Source organism: Cydia strobilella, chromosome 21 (assembly GCF_947568885.1).
Source record: "Cydia strobilella chromosome 21, ilCydStro3.1, whole genome shotgun sequence".
Taxonomy (NCBI): Eukaryota; Metazoa; Arthropoda; class Insecta; order Lepidoptera; family Tortricidae; genus Cydia; species Cydia strobilella.
In genome coordinates this window covers 8,205,549-8,225,119 of record NC_086061.1, presented here as the reverse complement: position 1 = coordinate 8,225,119, position 19,571 = coordinate 8,205,549, and the positions used below count along the sequence as shown (strand labels likewise).

At 38.1% G+C, this 19,571-nt stretch overlaps 3 protein-coding genes across 5 annotated transcripts in view; 2 read left to right on the top strand and 1 right to left on the bottom strand.

Annotated features, from left to right (window-relative positions):
* The first annotated feature begins 317 nt into the window (after positions 1–317).
* The window catches only part of LOC134751121 (plasminogen receptor (KT)), a 41,963-nt gene continuing 22,709 nt past the window's right edge, over positions 318–19,571 (top strand). The window contains exons 1-5 of one of the 3 annotated variants that reach the window (XR_010128605.1): positions 318–487; positions 585–715; positions 854–874; positions 1,140–1,249; positions 2,348–2,935. Coding sequence is in view for 2 of the 3 variants with exons in the window: in XM_063686477.1 (XP_063542547.1) it covers positions 407–487; positions 585–715; positions 854–874; positions 1,140–1,249; positions 2,348–2,481 (477 nt within the window). In the remaining variant the exon portion in view is untranslated. Of the gene's footprint in view, positions 488–584; positions 716–853; positions 875–1,139; positions 1,250–2,347; positions 4,801–19,571 lie in introns of those variants that run through there. The other 2 variants (XM_063686477.1, XM_063686478.1) reach the window with 2 other exon arrangements.
* Positions 6,455–12,125, top strand: LOC134750926 (mitogen-activated protein kinase 15). Its single transcript, XM_063686179.1, has 8 exons — positions 6,455–6,783; positions 7,028–7,411; positions 8,140–8,346; positions 9,266–9,403; positions 9,780–9,919; positions 10,289–10,484; positions 10,933–11,085; positions 11,572–12,125. Exons 2-8 carry the CDS (start codon positions 7,086–7,088, stop codon positions 12,047–12,049), a joined length of 1,638 nt encoding a protein of 545 aa, XP_063542249.1. The 5' UTR covers positions 6,455–6,783; positions 7,028–7,085; the 3' UTR covers positions 12,050–12,125.
* On the bottom strand, positions 15,096–19,244 carry LOC134751267 (uncharacterized). The gene is made up of 2 exons (XM_063686650.1): positions 18,293–19,244; positions 15,096–15,473 (listed from the first exon to the last, which is right to left on the bottom strand). Exons 1-2 carry the CDS (start codon positions 19,208–19,210, stop codon positions 15,096–15,098), a joined length of 1,296 nt encoding a protein of 431 aa, XP_063542720.1. The 5' UTR covers positions 19,211–19,244.

The window sequence follows — 19,571 nt, the reverse complement described above, 5'->3', positions numbered from 1 at the left end:
AACATTGCAGTAGTGTTGCTACCAAACGTTGGTTGCTTGAAGTCTAAATCGATAAAATGGGACAAATGGGTAATTTAGAATAAATACCTAAAGAATTTTGGATAAGTCAATATTTGTGTCGAATTCAATTATTTTACTCATATTTAAATTTTGCTATAGATAAGTCGTTAATTGACATTTTAACACTAACAGAAAAACTAACGAGACGAAAGAGATCAATACCGTCGCGCTTGCTTTGACAACAATCAGCTGATAAGATTCAGTGACAGTACTGTCGGTTCGGACCGGACCGTCCGGACCAGTACTGTCTACTGTCAGTAGGTAGTGATCGTGAAAGTGGGGCGTTGCGTCGTATCTTGTTTTATTAATTAACTATTTATATAAATTAAGTTTATCGTTGCCAAAAATGGGGAATTATTTTGCAGTAAACATTGAAGAAAATTATATAAAGAATCAAGATTTTATTCAGTCAGTTAATAAAATCAAGGTCAAATTCATGATTATGTTTGTTTTGTATAATCTAGGTCAAATATTAAGTAAAGTATTTTTTGATAATGACAAATTATGTGACTTACAATTTTCAGATGGAAAGACAAATTCAGTTACAATATCAACTGCAAGAGCGACAAATGGCATTGCAAATTGCTAAAAATAGAGATACCTGTCTTTGGATGACTACTTTTTACATTACCGCAATCACTGGTTTAGTCACAGGGTATGTACATATTTTTAATTTTAACAATGTTGAGTAGACTGTATACCTACATATAAAGTTGATTTAGATATCTCACTAGAATAGTAGGTAAATAAAACGTACAAAATTATACTGATTTATAATTAAAATTTTTTGCAGACTCAGGAGGTATTCGATAATGTAATTCCTTAACATTTTACTAATACTTCTACTGCTCATGTGCATGTTTCATTCTTTGTCTAATATTTATCATTATGGATTTTTATTCTATCAATATTAAAATAGTGATACCCGTATCTCTAAATCATAATAACATCACTGGTAGGAAAAATATGTTTTACGAACCTCCAGTGATGTCATAGTGATTGATAAATACATTTACCTTTCAGTTTTCCAATTACACTCATTTTTTCCAATTCCTTAATCATATTTACCTCCCAAACAGTTTCAGGAGGACAAAGAGGCCCTATCTTCTGATGCCACTAATACCCTTAACCTTTGTGACCCTTTATTATTGGGACCTAGCCTATGGAAACAAAGTCCATAGGATTAGAAGTAAGTAGCTTTCCTTATTGTTTGGTCGTTAGCTAGAAGTGTAATATCTACCTTGTTATAATTATCTAAGTTACCTTACCTGATTTACTGAGCTACTTATTTATAGTTTGTCAAAGGACTGTCTCATTTCAAACATAGACAGAGAGAATCATACTATCTTTGTCTTACACTAGTACTAGCACCCAAAAGAAAATAATGAGTATAGTTTTTTTGTTCCTATTTACTGAAGATTTACTTGACCAACTATATTTGAATCATTATCATTTACAATGACAGTAATTAGTATTAGTAGCCTTGTTATCACAAAGTTATTGGGTTCAGTTTTAATATAAAACATAATTCTTTATGAAATTAAATTCATGACTGTAACGGCTAAATTAATAGTAGGTACATTGTGCAACGAGGGGGGGGGGGGGGGTTAAGTAAAATTTTGCTAACGAGGTCTATATATTCACGACAGCTTCAGACTAGAGCGAATTAAAGACACTTTAGCAATATTTTTTACCAAGTCAAAAATATTAACTGTTTGACTTTGATTTGAAGTGTTTGTTTATAAATAATAGGTTATGTATATATAGTTGTAGTATTATTATGTACAAATTTAACATTAGTTCTTAAGTTATACTAACAAAATATGGATGTAAATCTGAAATAAATATATTCAATTCAATAATTCCCGTGAGTCAACAAATTTATTTGGAATTTCTTGGTTCGTCTTAAGTTTAAAATTTAGTAAGGCACAAAGCACAAGATTTAGTAAGGTTTAGTAGCACAGGAAGGATTGGAAAGGGAGCGGGAAGGCCTTTGCCCAGCACAATTGGAATAATCACAAAAATATGCAAAAATGTAACACATAAATGAAAAAAATGTACGATGTTTTTTGTGTGACGTCACACAAAGTCACACAAAGGAAGCCAAAATTGACGCCGCAATATGTTTCACCGCGTCTAAAATAAAAGTGGCGTCGAATTCAAGAACCGCAAATACCATGCCGATAGCCAAGTAATATTAAGTTAAAAATAAATAAAATAATTACAGGTACGTAATCTTAACCTGAGAATAGCTTTATTAACATTATTTTTATGTTTTATATCACAGTGGAAGCTGAACACATTATGACCCATGAAGCGGAGTCTCTACAGTGGCCGTGCGGGCTTCCATCTCCGTCTTCCATCGATATCGGGCGCGAGGACGAGGAGGAGAAAAAACGAATCCATCCACCACTTATGTAAACTGTTCGTCAATCATCTCAATGTTCAGGCATGTGCCTTTAGCTTTGTAGTTCAAAAAGCGTTTAAAATTAAGTCAATATCCGTGAATTACTTAGGAAAAATTGCGTAATTGTTTCATGAGCGAAATAATTTCAATACTATACCAATATAGAAAAAAATCGTTGAATGTTATATTGATGATAAAAACTGTACTATATCCGCCATGGTTATCATAATAATAACGTCTATAGGTATACGGGGACAACTTTAACAAAACGCAAATTTAAGGATTTATCCACTAATATTCGACTGGATATTTCTCCCTAAAAATTTCTCAAAAGATCTGAAAGGTTTCTCTAGTAAGAAATATCTTTATGTAATATAATATCTTTAAAAGGTACTTAAGCCCAGAAAATCGTGTCACATTCCAATTTTTAATCTTAACTGAGATTACTCAGAGTAGGTACAATAATATGTTTGTGATGTCATTAGGAAGCAGGTTACGATATCATAATTCCAAATGTAACATCTCAGCTTGTCATATTTTATCTAATATTATACCTCTTATTCCATGTAAATTAATATATGAACAAATTTTTGAGGTCGTTATTTAATACAATGAGATGATGATGATGAGATTTAAGACAAAGGATTTGAAAGGTAATCGGTCCAGTGATTGGTATTGTGACTTAATAATAGGTTCTTAAGTTAATGTGGCTCAATACTTCATCAGAAGGGGTACTTAGTTCTCAAAGCAATAAATTATTATGATCGCTTGCACATTGGCACTATATTAAACTGGAGGTGAAAAAATAGACTGGTCTTAAATTGCATTCATATTTCGTGCTAATTCGTGCGTTAGGTAACTATATGAATTGTGTTTTTCTTTTACTTTGTAGATTATAAATAGGATTCACCTAGTCATTTTAAAACATTGGGACACGAGTTTGTTATTATTAGTAGCTTAGTGATATATTTTTTACAAAAAGGCTATACATTTCTTATAATTATACATTTTTAGCATTTTAGTGTAGGCAAATCTGGGGCACGGTACTCCCGAGTCCTGCCAAATCGGAAAACATAGAACTACATATTAAAGTTAAGTAGGTACATATACAATACAATAACTTAAAACGACTTTATCTAAACACATATCACATAAACCCTTTTATGATGCGTTCATAAACCGCAATTTACTGCCAGCAGCAGCATTATGATAGCGTCCGACCAAGCTAACTCTGCATGGTATTTGCAATGACAAAGTATAGCAATGTCATCGTTAATGTCAAATTCTATGAAAATATGCCGTTTGTAATTACACTCACTGAGTTCTATTCAAGTCGGAGCAAAAAGTTAACTTACACACTTGAGTTATTGTTATTGTACAGACAGACGACATACCAAACAATGAAATTGTCGCAATCGCGACCTGTACCATGCGACCAAAACGTCGTAAGCGCCGCGCCGATTCACGTTCCGCTACTATGGTTTCATGCCAAAACGGCAGCAACTCATGGCGCAAAACACTGGTTCTCTGTGCCGGTTCTATGTATACGTTAGTAATAATAGTTCCGCTGTTTTGTTGGAACAAATTTCTTATCTGTTAAAATGTTATTATTGCATAATAATAACATCGATTTAAATTTTATGACATTCATATTTCTAACGTCTCTGAAAACCAAAAGAATTTGATTTGACTTCAATTCTAATATCAGTCGAGATGACATTTTATTCGAAATTTAATGTCAATTGCAAACAGTGTGATCAATGCCGCAATGACAGTCGTAACATACGGTCCCTGAGGGCTTACCGCGAATCACGTTCGACGTGTTGCCTCGCTGTCACACATAGGTACGAATTAACAAGTGCGACAGAGAGGCAACACATCGAACGTGGTTCGCGGTAGGCAGTTTGAACACATCATAGAAAGTTCATAAAATGTGTGTAAAGCAGTGTATGTAACTGTACATAATTAAGCATTATGTAGCAGTCACTCGAGCTACAACTAAATAGGTGCCATAAGTTGCGCACACAGGAATTTGGAGTCTAGTTCAAACGATATTGTTTATAGTATTTATGGTACATTTAAGTTTTACATCTTGTTTTGTTAAATTTTATCAGTTGTGTTTTGTTTATGTAGTTAATAATTTTTTAACGTTTGTTAAGGTGGATTACAATACTGTTTTAAGATAAAAACTTTATGCTACGAAAGTGTTGCAAATAAAATTGTTTATTAACATTAATAGTAGAAATTAACATAAAGTATTCAACGACAAATACCTAATTATAAGTACATATTCTTGTAAGTAAACGTTTACTAATAAATATACATTCACTCATTGTATGTTGTTTAAATTTGTTGGTATTAGATACTATTGTTGTTACTACACTTTCGTGTCTTATGAATTTATGAATCTATTAAACTCCAATTTTATAACTGTTTTTCTATCCTAGCGGAAGCCGCTCGACCCCAATTTCAAAGGAATACCGCAAATCGATGTACAGGTTAGCCGTTTGGTACACGCATACTAGAGGTCGAAAAAATTTTTTTGACCCGCAGTTCCTAAAAAAATTCGCTTGGGGGGGGGGGGGGGAGTGGTAAAACTTTTTTGTCCAAAACCTATCGAGTGTGGTATCATACGAAAGGGCTTTTTGAGGTGATTCTCTGATCTAAAGGATACAATCTTGATATTTTGTGTCAAAAACTAAATAAACTATACCAACTGATGAAAGGCGCAGTTAAAGGGTTAAAGAGGTATTTCGCGTTATATATATGGATATTACGTATTATTTTATGATTAATATGTACCGTATCTGCAGTATAGTTCCATAAGTCTCGTGAAATAGGTATTGAAGTAGAACTGTGTCACTTTGTAAAATTGAAAACTTAAAAGAAAATTGTTAATGATATTATTTTCAAAATTGCTTTCTTGGAGTTAGACATGAGGATATCACGTATCATTTGTGGTATATTGTACAAAAAAAAGTCAGCCATATCGTGTCTGGAGGAGCCCAAACTTGGTATGTTTCGAAAATTCTTTATGTTTTAATTTAAAAAAAATGCCCGAAATGTAATGATGTGATATATTTTTAGAATTGCCTCAAAAAGCCCTTTCGTATGATACCACATACGATAGGTTTTGAAAAATTTTTTTTTTCCAAAACAATTTTTTCCCCCAGCGAAATTTTTTTAGGAACTGCGGGTCAAAAATTTTGTTTTGGCCTCTAGTATGTGTGTGCCAAACGGCTAACCTGTACATCGATTTGCGGTATTTTTATACGAACGGGTTAGACTATCCCGATCGTGAACCTCTTATTAATTTTAATTTTCGATACTGTTAGATTAGAATAACATACCATAATACTGTTTGTAATAGTGTAGGTCATTAGAGTTAGACCAAGAAAAGCCTGCAACAATTTTGTTAGCATACGCAGTGCAAGTGTTATATATATGCGTCATAATTTCATAGAAGTTTGACGTTTAAAATAACACTTGCATTGCACTGCATGTGCTATCAAAATCGTTGCAAACTTATCTTGGTCTAACTCTATGTGTTTATGCATATTCTCCTAATTTTAAAATGTAAGTATCGTATCTCGAACGTGAGTTCCGAGTCTCGCCTGAGGCAGTGAATTTTTCCATTTTTACGTTTACTTATTTCAAATTGCGATTATGCGTTATCAGACGGCTTTGCTTAGTACAAAATTAAATTTGTAGGTAATAAAAAAAAACATAGCTTCTTACATTCACTATAATCATCTATAATTAAATAAATGAGTCGACCCAAAATATAAAAACATTAAAAACTCAAACCTAACAGTAATATAATATGGCAATAGGTACTTATAATGATTTCTAGTATTCAAATGTATTATGTAGGTACTTTTACTTAAAACGACAAAGTTCTAGGCAAGGATGATAAATATTTCGCAATTCCGATATGAATGTAATAATATTGCTAGAGTTGATTGCCAAGAAAACTTTGTATAGCAAGAAGGTCACCTTCCAAATGTACGACCTTTCGTGCCCTAGTTCCAAACAAATAAGTTTACTCTTGACATAAAACACGTCAATTAATCATGGTACAATCGATTTCGATTATGGGAAATTATCGATTACACATAATTTACCCCATTACTAGCGTTAGTTGACAACTGGTTACCATGGTAACACACAGTTGTTTGGGCGCCGTAAACAAATGAAACTCGGCTGCCAGAATTTCAAACCAAAAATTTACTATTATTAACGTATCTAGCAAAAACCAAGTTTTATTGTGAAAGTGTGAGATAAGATGTGTAAAATAAATTAGAAAACGTTATCTTGTGAGTATTCTGAATTGCTATCCGGAACATTTTCGAATTGCATATTTAGATCGGCTAAAATTTTATCGATCCTTTTCGGTTGCTTAGTGTATTTTGATCAATAAACATAAATTGATGGTCCTCGTGCTTTCCATATGCAAATTAGGATACGATAAAACCAATTTACCTAAATATTTTATGCCTGTTTTGCACATTCTCCAAATCGTAACTTTAACCAGACGTTCTCATTCCATTTCGATTATAGGTCAGAATCTCGCAGTACAAACGGAGGAAAATTTACAAACTTTACAAATTATATCTCAATGAACCAAACGCAAATAAAAAAAGATGATAAGAAAAAGGATGGCACTATACAAAAACCGATACAAAAGAAGAGTCCAGATAAAAATATGTCTGAAATAGACGAGCATATACTAAAGAGGTTTGAAATAAAAAAAAGACTTGGCAAAGGCGCTTATGGTATAGTATGGAAGGCAATAGACAAAAAAAGTAAGGATGTGGTTGCAATCAAGAAGATTTTCGATGCTTTTCGTAACCAGACGGATGCTCAAAGGACTTTTAGAGAAATTATATTTTTACAGTCATTCAGGAATCATCCGAATATTGTGAAGCTACATAGTATACACAGGTTGGTGTTTATTTTTAAGATAGTACATGAACTCCGAGGAATTGCAGGGATGCACCACAACGCTCGGTACACTGCGCGGATCATTCCCTCCCTTAGCCCGAAGATGCACTTAGGGTCGGTTGCACCAAACTGTTTGTCATCGTTAAAGAGTTCGCAAAATTTGATTGTATGGAAAGTTTCATAGTGAACCGCCGCGGCGCGCCGGGTGACGTTGATCAGTTGACAAGTGCGGATGGTGCAACCTGGCACTTAGTACAGTCACTGTGCAAGTTTGATATAACTTAATCATCTGCTATCTCGTCTTGATGATAACGATCATGATCGAGGCTGAGGGTATACGTAGATGTTGTCATACCTATATAAGCTACGTTATTAATCGTATCTTTACTATATGCGAGCTGCCTCTTCGAGGATAAGTTGCCTCGCGCGGCAAATGCTTGGTTCGCTAAACGTCGTATATTCACGTCGTTAACAGTCCTACCACGCTAATAAGTTTCTTTTCAACTTCTACGTCAAGTATGGCGCTCCAATGGATAATATATATTCCATTGGAGCGCCATATTATGCATTGTACCTACCTGCCAAAGCAGTGCAAACTTAGCGTGATCTGAATCTTAGCCTTGATTATATTAGCACAGTGGTGGGCAAAGTACGGCATTAAATATCATTATTTTTCGGGAAAGAGTATTCTTCCGAGTCGATTCATGAAGTTCTAACAACATTTTCAGAGCACTAAACAACCGCGATATCTATCTCGGCTTCGAATATATGGAAACGGATCTCCACAACGTGATAAAACGAGGCAACATCCTCAAAGACATACACAAGCGGTACATCATGTACCAGATGCTGAAGGCGACTAAATACATACACTCCGGGAACGTTATACATAGGGACCAGAAACCCAGCAACGTGCTTATTGACAGCGCTTGTAGGTGAGTACATTCATATACCTACTATATAGTGGATCTGTGAGCTTGCGATGAGCTTAAAACATGTAAAAATTAAAAATACTTTCATTATCACAGCAAACTCACAATGATCTTATGTGCCATAGACCTTACTGGCGCGTAAGTCCTTAACGCCAATTTCCGCCATTTGAACTTTTTCCAATAAACAAAACGACCGAAAAATTATATCGAACTACCGAACCTGCTCACAAATTTCCACGAGAATCGGTTGAGAAATGCCACCGGTGACTAGTCGAGATTCGAGAACATACTGACATTCGAAAGCAGTTTGCCCAAGCTGAAACGAAGAAATTTGCTGCGCTCGGTCAACTAACAGCAACACTATCGGTGAACCTATTAATCCTATTATACATGCATTAAGGTTTACATGAACAGTATGAACGATGGTACAGTACGTAAACTTAGAGAAATCAGAAGCATGCGCAGGGCAACACCCGCAAGCGATACCAGAGGGCCTACCACAAAAATTGAATGTCGACATTTCTATATCTGCCTCTCTGTTTATCACTCTTGCAAATTTCGATTTTCGCGGTAGACCCTCTGATTCTGAAGGCTTTCCTGTCCGCTCGCAAATTGAAAGCGAGGATCCTCATCTAGTGTGAAGGTGCGTCATCGTGCCTAACCCTTTGGCAGCCAAAGATGTCAACTGACGCGCGCGGTTGCAGCCCAATATCAACCTTAATGCATTCTGACCAAGTTCACAATGAGGCGCCGCACACGATAGGCTTGGCTTTCAGAGGGCTAAATGAGCCGCCTCGCACAGATCGCATTGCCTCGCGAGGCAAGTTATCAGTCGTTCTACAGTCATTGATGAGATAGAGAATACAGTATTTGTTCGTGTCTTGTGTTCCACATAATAAGAGCCGACTTATTTTTTTCGTAGAGTGAAACTAGCAGACTTCGGGCTGGCGCGCTCAGTATCGAGCCTGTACTCGGGTGGCGAGAGCGCAGACCCCTGTCTGACCGACTACGTAGCCACGCGCTGGTACAGGGCGCCTGAGATACTTATAGCTAGCCGAAAGTAAGTGTAGACTGTTTAAAGCTTCGTTGTTTTTTTATTGTAACGCGACGTTTGCAAACAAATGTGCGGCTCTCCTGATTTTAAGCAGCCACCGCAGCCTATGGGTTACCAAAGCCATAACACAGAATAACTAATAGTAAATAGTGTCATTTAAGTTTTGCTTCCAGAGTGCCAGTTTCTAACTTCTATCTTTTATTCCTTTTGGCGTCAAGAACGTCTTAAGTCATCGTACCCACAGCAGTAAGAAAGCTTATATTTTATTAAGCTTATTCTGTGTATTCGCGTACGCTGTAAATGAGACCTTTATGATTTGAAGTAAAGTTTTCATTGGCTTTTGCCAAGATATTAAATAACTTTTTATGTGATTTGTTTACAGCTACACCAAAGGCATTGACATGTGGTCCCTCGGCTGTATCCTAGGGGAGATGTTGACGGGCCACCCATTGTTCCCGGGCACGTCCACCGTCAACCAAGTGGAGCGTATCATGGCGGCCCTGCCACGGCCTTCACAAGAAGGTAACTTTGTTACATTAAAACTCTTTATTCTTTGTACAGATTAAATATTTCTAATGTAAACTTTTAATTTAGAAAGTGTCCATCAGTAATAACATAGATAAATAAAAGCATCAACATTCACCAAGCAACATGGCGTAAGGTACAAGATTATGTCCTTCAGAAATCGGCTATTTAAGCGGTGGAAAAAAACCTTCCATGATTCATTGGAGCAATTCTACAATCTCCAGGTTACAGTCAAAACTATAGTTTGAAGGTTCTGACGGGACACGTTCACCCTGGCATGAGCGTCACAAGAGATCGATTCCCAGAAAATAATATGTCCGCCTGTGACCTGTTGTTGTTTTGATTATTGATTGACTCACTATCCAGATATCGCTTCCATTTGCAATGGTTACGGCTCCGCCCTAATCCGCGAGCAAGCCTCCAGCAGCAGTGGGCCCACACTCACCAATCTTCTCTCCTGCGCTCCTAAAGATGCGGCCGATATGGTGCAGAGATTATTGATGTTTAATCCGACGAAGAGATTGAGCGCGGAAAAGGCTTTGGACCATGAATATGTTGCCAAGTGAGTGCTGTTAGTTAATATAATAGGCAGTTTCTAAATATAATTTTGTATGAAGTCAGAGCAACATTGGGCCCACACTCACAAACCTTCACTCCTGCGCTCCCAAAGATGCAGCCGACATGATGCAAAGATTGTTGCTGTTTAATTCCACCAAGAGTCTGTGCGGAAAAGACTTTGAACTATGAATATAATGTTGCCAATGTAAGTGCGATTAGTTCGGGACACCGCTGGGAATAGGTATAATGATAAAAAATACCAGCCAGGGGTCGGTTAGCTTAGAATCATCTTGATGGGGTGCGCCGATTGAAAAATTAGCTAAATATACTGGCTTATGCTCACGCTGTACAAATTACTATTATACTTTATACTGCCTTACTCATTCTTCTCTTAATATCCTGAAACTTATATGAATTCCTCCAAAAGATAACACAATTGAACTCTGCTTCAGATTCCACCGCGAACGCGACGAACTCACGCTGCCCTCGGATGTACTCCTTCCTCTCCGAGACGACAAACAGCTCTCCGTGGATGACTACAGGAACAAGCTGTACAGCATCATGGCTAAGGGCAACGGGCATGCCGCTGCCAAGAAACATTCAAGGTAGCTTTAAAATATTTTACAACCCCAATTTTTGAATGACAACTTGTGTCTCTTGTGTTAAAAAACCGGCCAAGTGCGAGTCGGACTCGCGCACCGAGGGTTCCGTACTTTTTAGTATTTGTTGTTATAGCGGCAACAGAAATACATCATCTGTGAAAATTTCAATTGTCTAGCTATCACGGTTCATGAGATACAGCCTGGTGACAGACAGACGGTCAGCGGAGTCTTAGTAATAGGGTCCCGTTTTTACCCTTTGGGTACGGAACCCTAAAAAGAAGACACCGTTAGGTTAGGTTAAAGTTAGTATTTTCCTCCTGTAATGTCATCCACCAATTAATGTGGTACAACAAATGTGACAACCCTAGGGGTAGGCGAAACTTGGCAACAAGATGGAAGCAAAGTACCCTCATTAATGTTTTATCCAATTGTGACTTCTAAACGTAAGCTAGGCATTAAATAATAGTTTCATATATTATCTTTTTTCAGCAACAAGACTCATCTGCTATCCTCTAACACAACGAAACCAAGTAAAAGCTACCACGACACTTCCGAACTCTCCAAATCTTACCCCACCACCAAATCCACCCTCAAACACAGTATATCCGCAGACCAGAAGACCAGGCCGAAGCCCAAGGAACGTCCTCTCAAAGAGCATCGTTCGGAGCAGACTATATCACGACCTTTACGAGCCACGAAGTTATTCGATAGTCAAAATAGCTGGATGGATTCCTCCAACTGTCATGGAGATTATTTCCAACCAGTGACTCGACTAAGCCCTTCTGAAACCGGGTATTTAAGTGGCGGTAAAAAACCCTCCACGATTCATAGAAGGAATTCTACATCGTTCTCAACTGTCACCATAGGTGGTGATATGGATTACGGGTATGTGGGTAAGACGGTGAATCAACGACATGGGGTCATCACTGCTAGTGCGTTGATGGATTTACGTACTAGCATACGGTAAGTGGCGCTATCGAAGAATTTGGAAAACTTTTTTTGATATATTGTGTAAATGTAACATTGATTTTGTAACAGTAGTATTCTACTTTTACAATCTACACTTACAATTTTGAAACCTTGTTCTGATATTTAATAGCACATGTCCTGAAGTGTAACATCAACTTTGTAGGTAATAAAAATCTTTTAAGCGCATGTCGTTGACATTGAAGTGAACGTTATTTTGCTTACTCTTTTGATTATTGTACGGATAAACAACGCACAGTTGTTCCTGTCTAAGTAGTCATATATAGGTATGACTTTGTAGGTAAATGTACCTCCATTATTTTACAACTATCATTGTTCAACTGCTATGTTATGGCTCGCAACCTGCTGTCCTTCCATCTATGAAATCTACATAAAATATTTATGTAATTAATTTCATTACTTGCATGAATTTAATTTGTTGAAGTTATGTAACGAATATTTTTTTTCAGATGTGATAATTTGTAGTCATAATTTTGATAATAAAATTAGATCTACCTTTGAAAGCATAACATCAACTTAAAGTAATTTGTCCATTACATTATTGCAATCTAATTTAAAACACCTTAGATATGTACGTTTCAATACCACTCAATGTACCTCGTACGTAACGTTTAATATTTGTAATTTGTCATGGCAAATTATGCATACATTTGGCATAAAAGCCTGAAGAACAGTAAAAAATTCTGGCGGTTTTCTACAGAACGGGACGTCTAGGCATGGAAATACCATTTATACCTCTATTATTCTAAATTGTATTGATACAGAAGAATGGCACTCACGCCATTTGTGTGTAGGTATTATCAGACAAATATATATCCAGACCAATAAATATAAAATAGGTTCTTTAAGGCAATAACTATCACCAATATAGACCAAAGATTCACATCGATAGCCTGGGCGTCGCTGTATGTAGGTAGCGACCTGATTAACCTGAGATAAGTTATCTTTAAGGGCTGTTTAAGGGTCTAAAATATTATCATACTTGCTTATGTAGCATCGCTTAAAATTCTAAATTTTTTAAACCGGAGTTAGAGTAACTATTACTACTTCATTACTTACTATAGTTTTAAGGAACTGTATTTAGACCGAATGGCAGTCTTTGCTATTCCAAATGACGATTGCAGCATTGTTCCTAATTGTCAACCAAAATAATTGTTAAAATAGGTACCTACTAAAAATTACATTTGAAGTTATTCGTGATTTTTAGTCAAGCGCTGAATAAATAAAGAAATCTATTATATTGTACCATGCCACTGCCAAGAGAACCTCAATTTGTGTAGGCTAAAAAATACTTAGCTAAATTCTTTAGTAATAAATTATATGCATAACTATCTATTTTCTTTCTATCGGTTTTCTTTTACACACATGCTCAAATGTTAATTGTCACGTGATTATATCATGCGGATCCACACAGGAAGAGCAAATTCGGGCGGACATTGCCGTGCGAGGCAACTTAGTCTCTGAAGACTTCACCCGAGGCGAACGCTCGGCCACGATGCCTCGCGAGGCAGCTCCTTCTAATTACACCTGTGGCTTATTGATATACATAAACGCTCAATCTGCAACTTAACGTAAAATCTTGGACGTAGGTATCTTAGTATTTTAATGGAACCCCTAATTGAATTGTCTGAAAGTAATGTATCAAATCAGAACCAACAACTGTGACCTTAAAATAATATGCCGATAATTTTGTATGAAAGTGCTACCTACTTATATTGAGTCCCTATTTAAATTACACATAATAGGATTCTCGTCTAAAATCCTTGTATAACATCCACAATAAAAAAGTGTACTTACCTAAGTAATTATGTCTATCTGTTGCCTTTTTATGAATAAAAATGTACAGCGAGCTGCAAAAGTGCACTTTACTGTATTGTAATAAAGTGGATACATCTCTTTGTAGTCGACTGAACCCGTCGATATTATTAAAATATGGTATGAAGAAAGCGTATGCCCAGGGCTACGGATAGGCTAAGTAACCTGCTTAATTAATTGGAATCTGTTCCCTGGGGCATGGGAAGGATATCGGGCAAACCCGATAAGTCAAGATTTTTTTTCATTTGAACATGAACTCCACATACTTACGTCACATATAGTTCCAATTTCAAAAACCCATTTGCTCGACTTATCATTAAGCGAGGTTTAGACTAGCAAGAACTTGCATGCAATTTTCATTACATTGCGGTATCTGATCAAATTTTGAATGCAGTTTTCCTTAGTAGTCAGCAATGTAACGTAAATTGCATGCAAGTTCTTGCTAGTCTAAACCTCGCTTTAGAATCTTTAGATTCTCATAAAACGTCATACCCCAACAAACAATTATATGACACCTATTTTAATATAGACATTAAAAGGCTGTAGAATAAATAGCTACATGCTACATTATAGCATAGTCCTAGCTTACAGGCTTTGGTGACAAAGTGTAAATAGATAAGATTTGCTCGACTTATCGGTTTTGACCGCTCATCCCTCGATATGACAAACCGAATCCCACGCGGACAGAGCCGTGGGCACAGCTGTTTGATTTTAATGATATTACCTTATGCTGTCTTGAGAGCCTCCATTTTAAACTCCATTGATTGTAGTTTGCTCGGTTAAGATAGGGTATATTACACAAAACTCTGAGTAGAGGACGCTACTAGCACAAACTGAGGGCCTACCGCGAGTGCCGCGAAACTCGAAAATCGAAATTTCGTGATCTGCTTTTCTATCACTCGAATATGCAACAGTGACAGAGAGGCAGATAACGACATTTCGATTTTAGTATGTAGATAAAACTCTCTGTAAATAAACCGCCTTGACGCATAAAAGCCATAGTGAAAACTTGTCAAAAAACTGTTTAAGGCATAGTACATATACTATGGTTTTGAGAAGTACTTGGGTGCGAAATGACCAACAACCGATATGTAGCGAAGCTAGTTTATTACTGACTGGTAGGGGCGGCGCGGGCGCATACACCTCACTCCTTCCCCTTTAATTTTGAAACCTGATAACAATAAGAAAACACAAAGAATTAAAACTAACACTTACTTACTAGGTACATTTCTACAAGCATAATCTATTTCCTTAGTCTTAGGCCTTAAGGTCGGGCCAACCCGTAGCGGCGGCGCGGGGGCCCTATCCGCGACGGATGAGGATGCAGGTTCCACATTCGAACCGGAACTTTGCTCTGCCTCCTTTTCCACCGGTAACTCTGTGTTACACTCTTCATTTTCTATTTCACTGGAAACGGAGTCCGACCGCTGAGTGACAGTCGTTGGAGAAAGAGGCGGATTAAGTGGTAATGGGGGCGAGGGTGGCGGCGATGCTGAGGGCGGTGGCGGAGTGAACCACGTATACTTGTCATCGTCATCACCCTTTCTTACATTGCTGTCAAATTTTGCGCTCCCCGTATATCTCATAATCTGATCAATGTGCCGTTTGCACAAAACATTATAATCATTAACATATATTTCAAACATCCGGTTACCAATTATAGTTTGTATAAAACCTAAAGTCCAAAATTGTTTTCTTGCTGTAAACCATCTTAACCATACTTTATCCCCCTTTTTAAATTGTCTGCAATGTAGCTCTTCATTGTGGTCTTTTAAATCAAAATCATTTTTACGTTGAGGTAAAACCAGATCCAAACGTGACCTCAAGCTACGGCCAAACATGATTTTAGCGGGCGATAAACCAGTAGAACAATGCGATGTATTTCGATATTCAAATAAATATCCCAATAACTTATTATGTACATCTGTTTGTGAATTGGCGGTAGATAATATACATTTTAACATCTTTTTACATGTTCTTACAGAATTTTCAGCTTGGCCATTGCTTGATGGATAATAAATAGGCGATGTTATATATCTAATGCCATTCATCGTGCAAAATTGCTCAAATTCTGTTGACTTAATTTTAACATCGTTATCTGATACAATAACATGTGGCACGCCAAACCTTGAAAACAATTCTTTTAACTCGATTATTAGGGACCGTGTAGACGTACCGCCTTTCATAAATAAACATTCGAGCCATTTGCTATACGCATCTATAACTATTAAGTATACCCGCTGCTCAAATGACATGTAGTCGATATGTATCCTATGCCAAGCGGCCGAAGGGCGAGGCCAAGGCGCGGGCGCGGCGCGCGGGGGGGAGGGTCGCGCAGCCATACAAACTGCACATGATCCTATCCATTGTTCGATATCGCCATCGATTTTTGGCCACCACAATTTACTACGCGCGATACTCTTTGTTTTTACTATGCCTAAGTGACCAGAGTGTAAGTCCTGTAATATCTGATTACGATACGACGTCGGAATAACTACCCGATGACCACGAAACAAGCAACCGTCATCTACTTCCAGGTCAGCTTTGCAGTTAAAAAAAGGCGTAACTGAACTGCAAGTGATTTTTCGTGGCCATCCGTGGCTCATATACTTAATTACAGTTTGCAACACGGGGTCAGCTTCGGTAGCTTTCCTTAAATCATCAAATGTAACTGGTGCCACATTTGCGTCTAAAAATTTTAGAAAAGATATATCTCCCTCTGCCTCTTCATCATAACATTCCGGCAGCGGCGCGCGAGAAAAATAGTCCGCTACTATATTTTTCGCGCCACTTATGTATTGGACTTCATAATTGTAGGCCGACAGTATAATCGCGTAACGCTGAAGTCGAGACGCCGCCATTACGGATATCCCAACCTTTTTACCAAAAATGGATAATAAGGGTCGATGATCCGTTTTTAAAATAAATGGCTCCTGTCTACCATATAAATACTGATGGAAGCGTTTAACTCCGAATATTAAGGCAGTAGCTTCCTTCTGAATTTGGCTGTAATTTCGCTCACTAGCGGTTAACGAACGCGAGGCAAATGCAAGCGGCCGTTCGGCTCCCGTTTGGGGGTCACGTTGGCTCAGTACTGCGCCAAGGCCAGGCCCAGCATCTACCGATAACACTAGCTGTGCCGCGGGGTCAAAATGACCCAGTACCCGATCTAAACACAGTTCTTTTTTTACGCTTTCAAAAGCCTCTTGCTGTCGGGAACCCCACTCCCATTTTGCCCCGTTGCGCAATAATTCGTGTAGAGGGCTCAGCATGCCTGACGCGTTAGGTATGAAACCGCGGTAATAATTCACCATGCCCAAAAATCGCTGAACGTCTAAAATATTTTCCGGTTTAGGGGCGTTTAAAATGGCCTCGGTTTTCTTAGGACATGCACGTAGACCATTTTTATCTATAACAAAACCGAGGTATGTTACACTATTTTTAAAAAAGTCACATTTACTCTTTTGCAATCGTAACCCCGAGTCATGAAACCTTTTAAAACCTCCCGTAATCGCGATAAATGCAATTCATCAGTAGGTCCCGTTACGCATACGTCATCGAGCCAACAGCTGACTCCTTCTATACCTACTAAGAGTGTCTCCATTGTGCGTTGGAAAATAGCCGGCGCGTTAGCTAGTCCATACACGAGCCTCGTATACTTATACAACCCTTTTGTTGTATTTATAGTAGTGAGCTCTTGTGAGTCGTCTGATAGAACGAATTGATTATATGCGTTACTAAGGTCGAGTTTCGTATAACGGTTACCGCCACCGAGCCGCGCAAACACCTCTTCGATACGGGGCATAGGATACCTATCTATTATCATATCTTTATTGAGCGTTACGGAAAAATCACCCGCTATCTTTAATTTACCGTTGTCCTTCAAAACAGGCACTATAGGTGTCGCATATTTAGAAAAATGTACAGGTACCAATATACCTAAACCAACAAGCCTATCAATTTCTTCCTCTACCCTATTTTTAATAGCAAAAGGAACCGTACGAGGTTTAAAGAATTTAGGCGTAACATTTTCTTTTAATCTCAATTCTACTTGAAATTTGTTAAATTTTCCTAAGTCTTCATTGAAAAGGCTCGAATATTCGCTTAGCAACCGCGGTAGCTCACTTTGAAACGATTCCGAACTAACAAAGTTAATTCTTTGTTTATCAATTGCAACATACATGTTAAACTTGGTCAGAAAATCACGGCCCAATAGACCTAAGCGACTACCATCCTCCATTACATAAATATCTATGTCGTGCGTTTGTTTAAAATATGTTATTTTTGTAGTAAAATAGCCCAGTGGCGTGACTTGATGACCATTGTAAAAACACATTTTTAAATCGCATTTGCTTAATTTAGTGTCCGAAAAAGTTTTATAATATAATTTATCACTTATCACACTCACGCCTGAACCGCAATCAAGTTCCATTGTTAAGTTTTTCCCGTTAAGGGCCACATCTAATAATATTGGTGCATAATTAACGTACCTTAAATTAAATAGCTCGCACTCCTTGCAACCTTCAGCACTCTGAGAGGCCTCAGCTGATCCCTCAAGGTCAGCTTGAATGCAGTTAACACGACACTGTTTCGCCTTCTCAGCGTTGCACACCTTTTTGAGATGCCCTTTTTGTCCACACACCTGGCAGCGGTAGTTCTTGTATTTACATTTACTTGCGTCGTGACTCTTAAGCCCGCACACGGAGCAGCGTCGAGAGTCGGAGGACCCCCCGGTACCAGGGCGACTTGTACCAACCCGATACATCGGCTCCTGCTTGACTTGCACGACGGCAGCAGGAACAGACGTAGTACGTGCGCTCCTGGCATACGCAGCCTTCTGGGCCACTTCCACGGCCTTCGCGAACGTCAACGTGGCAGCATCCTGCTCGAACAGCCGGTCGCGCTCTGGGCCTACGCTCAGCCCCAGCACGAATCTGTCCCTAAGCAGCTCATCCAAGGGGGCTCCAAACTCACAGCGTACAGCAAGTCCACTTATTCGAGCCGCCCATTGTTCGATGTTTTCTGCAACGTCACGCGTCGCCTCGTAAAATTTCGCCCGTTCGACGAAAATACAACGTTTTGGCGCTAATTGTTTATCTAACACATCTACTAGCTCGTCGAACTTAGAACCCTCAACCTTCTTAGGATGCACTAAGTTCCTCACCAGTCGGTATGTCTCGTCACTTAAATGAGTTAAAAGCAAGGCACACTTATTGTCGTCCTTCACCTCATTTAACTTAATATATTGCACTAATCTGCTTTTAAAAATCTCCCATTCCTGGGAGGTGTGGTCAAACAAAGTTAAACTTCCGAGGAGGTTTGACATGATTTAAAAACAGATAATAATTACACACGCGCGAGGTAAAACGTCCGTTCGTCGCCAGTGAGAAGTACTTGGGTGCGAAATGACCAACAACCGATATGTAGCGAAGCTAGTTTATTACTGACTGGTAGGGGCGGCGCGGGCGCATACACCTCAGGTTTACAATGTGTGCTAGTGCTGCACTCTCGCGGCAGAACATTGCAGCAAGCAGTAATACTAGGTATTTACTTTTTATTGCCCCTCGATGTGTTTAACTACCTATAGTCTGTCAAGCCATTTCCGTCAGTAGAAAAAAGACAAATTTAAAAAATGTAGGCGCGAAGGGTTATCGTCCCGTAGAAAATTTGAATTTCGCGCCTTTTCT

Coding starts and splice junctions, on each gene's coding strand:
- LOC134751267 (XM_063686650.1), bottom strand. CDS start 19,210: ATGTCAAACCTCCTCGGAAGTTTAACTTTGTTTGACCACACCTCCCAG. Junction 15,474..18,292: donor AACTTGATTGCGGTTCAGGC/GTGAGTGTGATA, acceptor CACATTGATCAG/ATTATGAGATATACGGGGAG.
- LOC134750926 (XM_063686179.1), top strand. CDS start 7,086: ATGAACCAAACGCAAATAAAAAAAGATGATAAGAAAAAGGATGGCACT. Junction 7,412..8,139: donor AAGCTACATAGTATACACAG/GTTGGTGTTTAT, acceptor CAACATTTTCAG/AGCACTAAACAACCGCGATA. Junction 10,485..10,932: donor GACCATGAATATGTTGCCAA/GTGAGTGCTGTT, acceptor ACTCTGCTTCAG/ATTCCACCGCGAACGCGACG.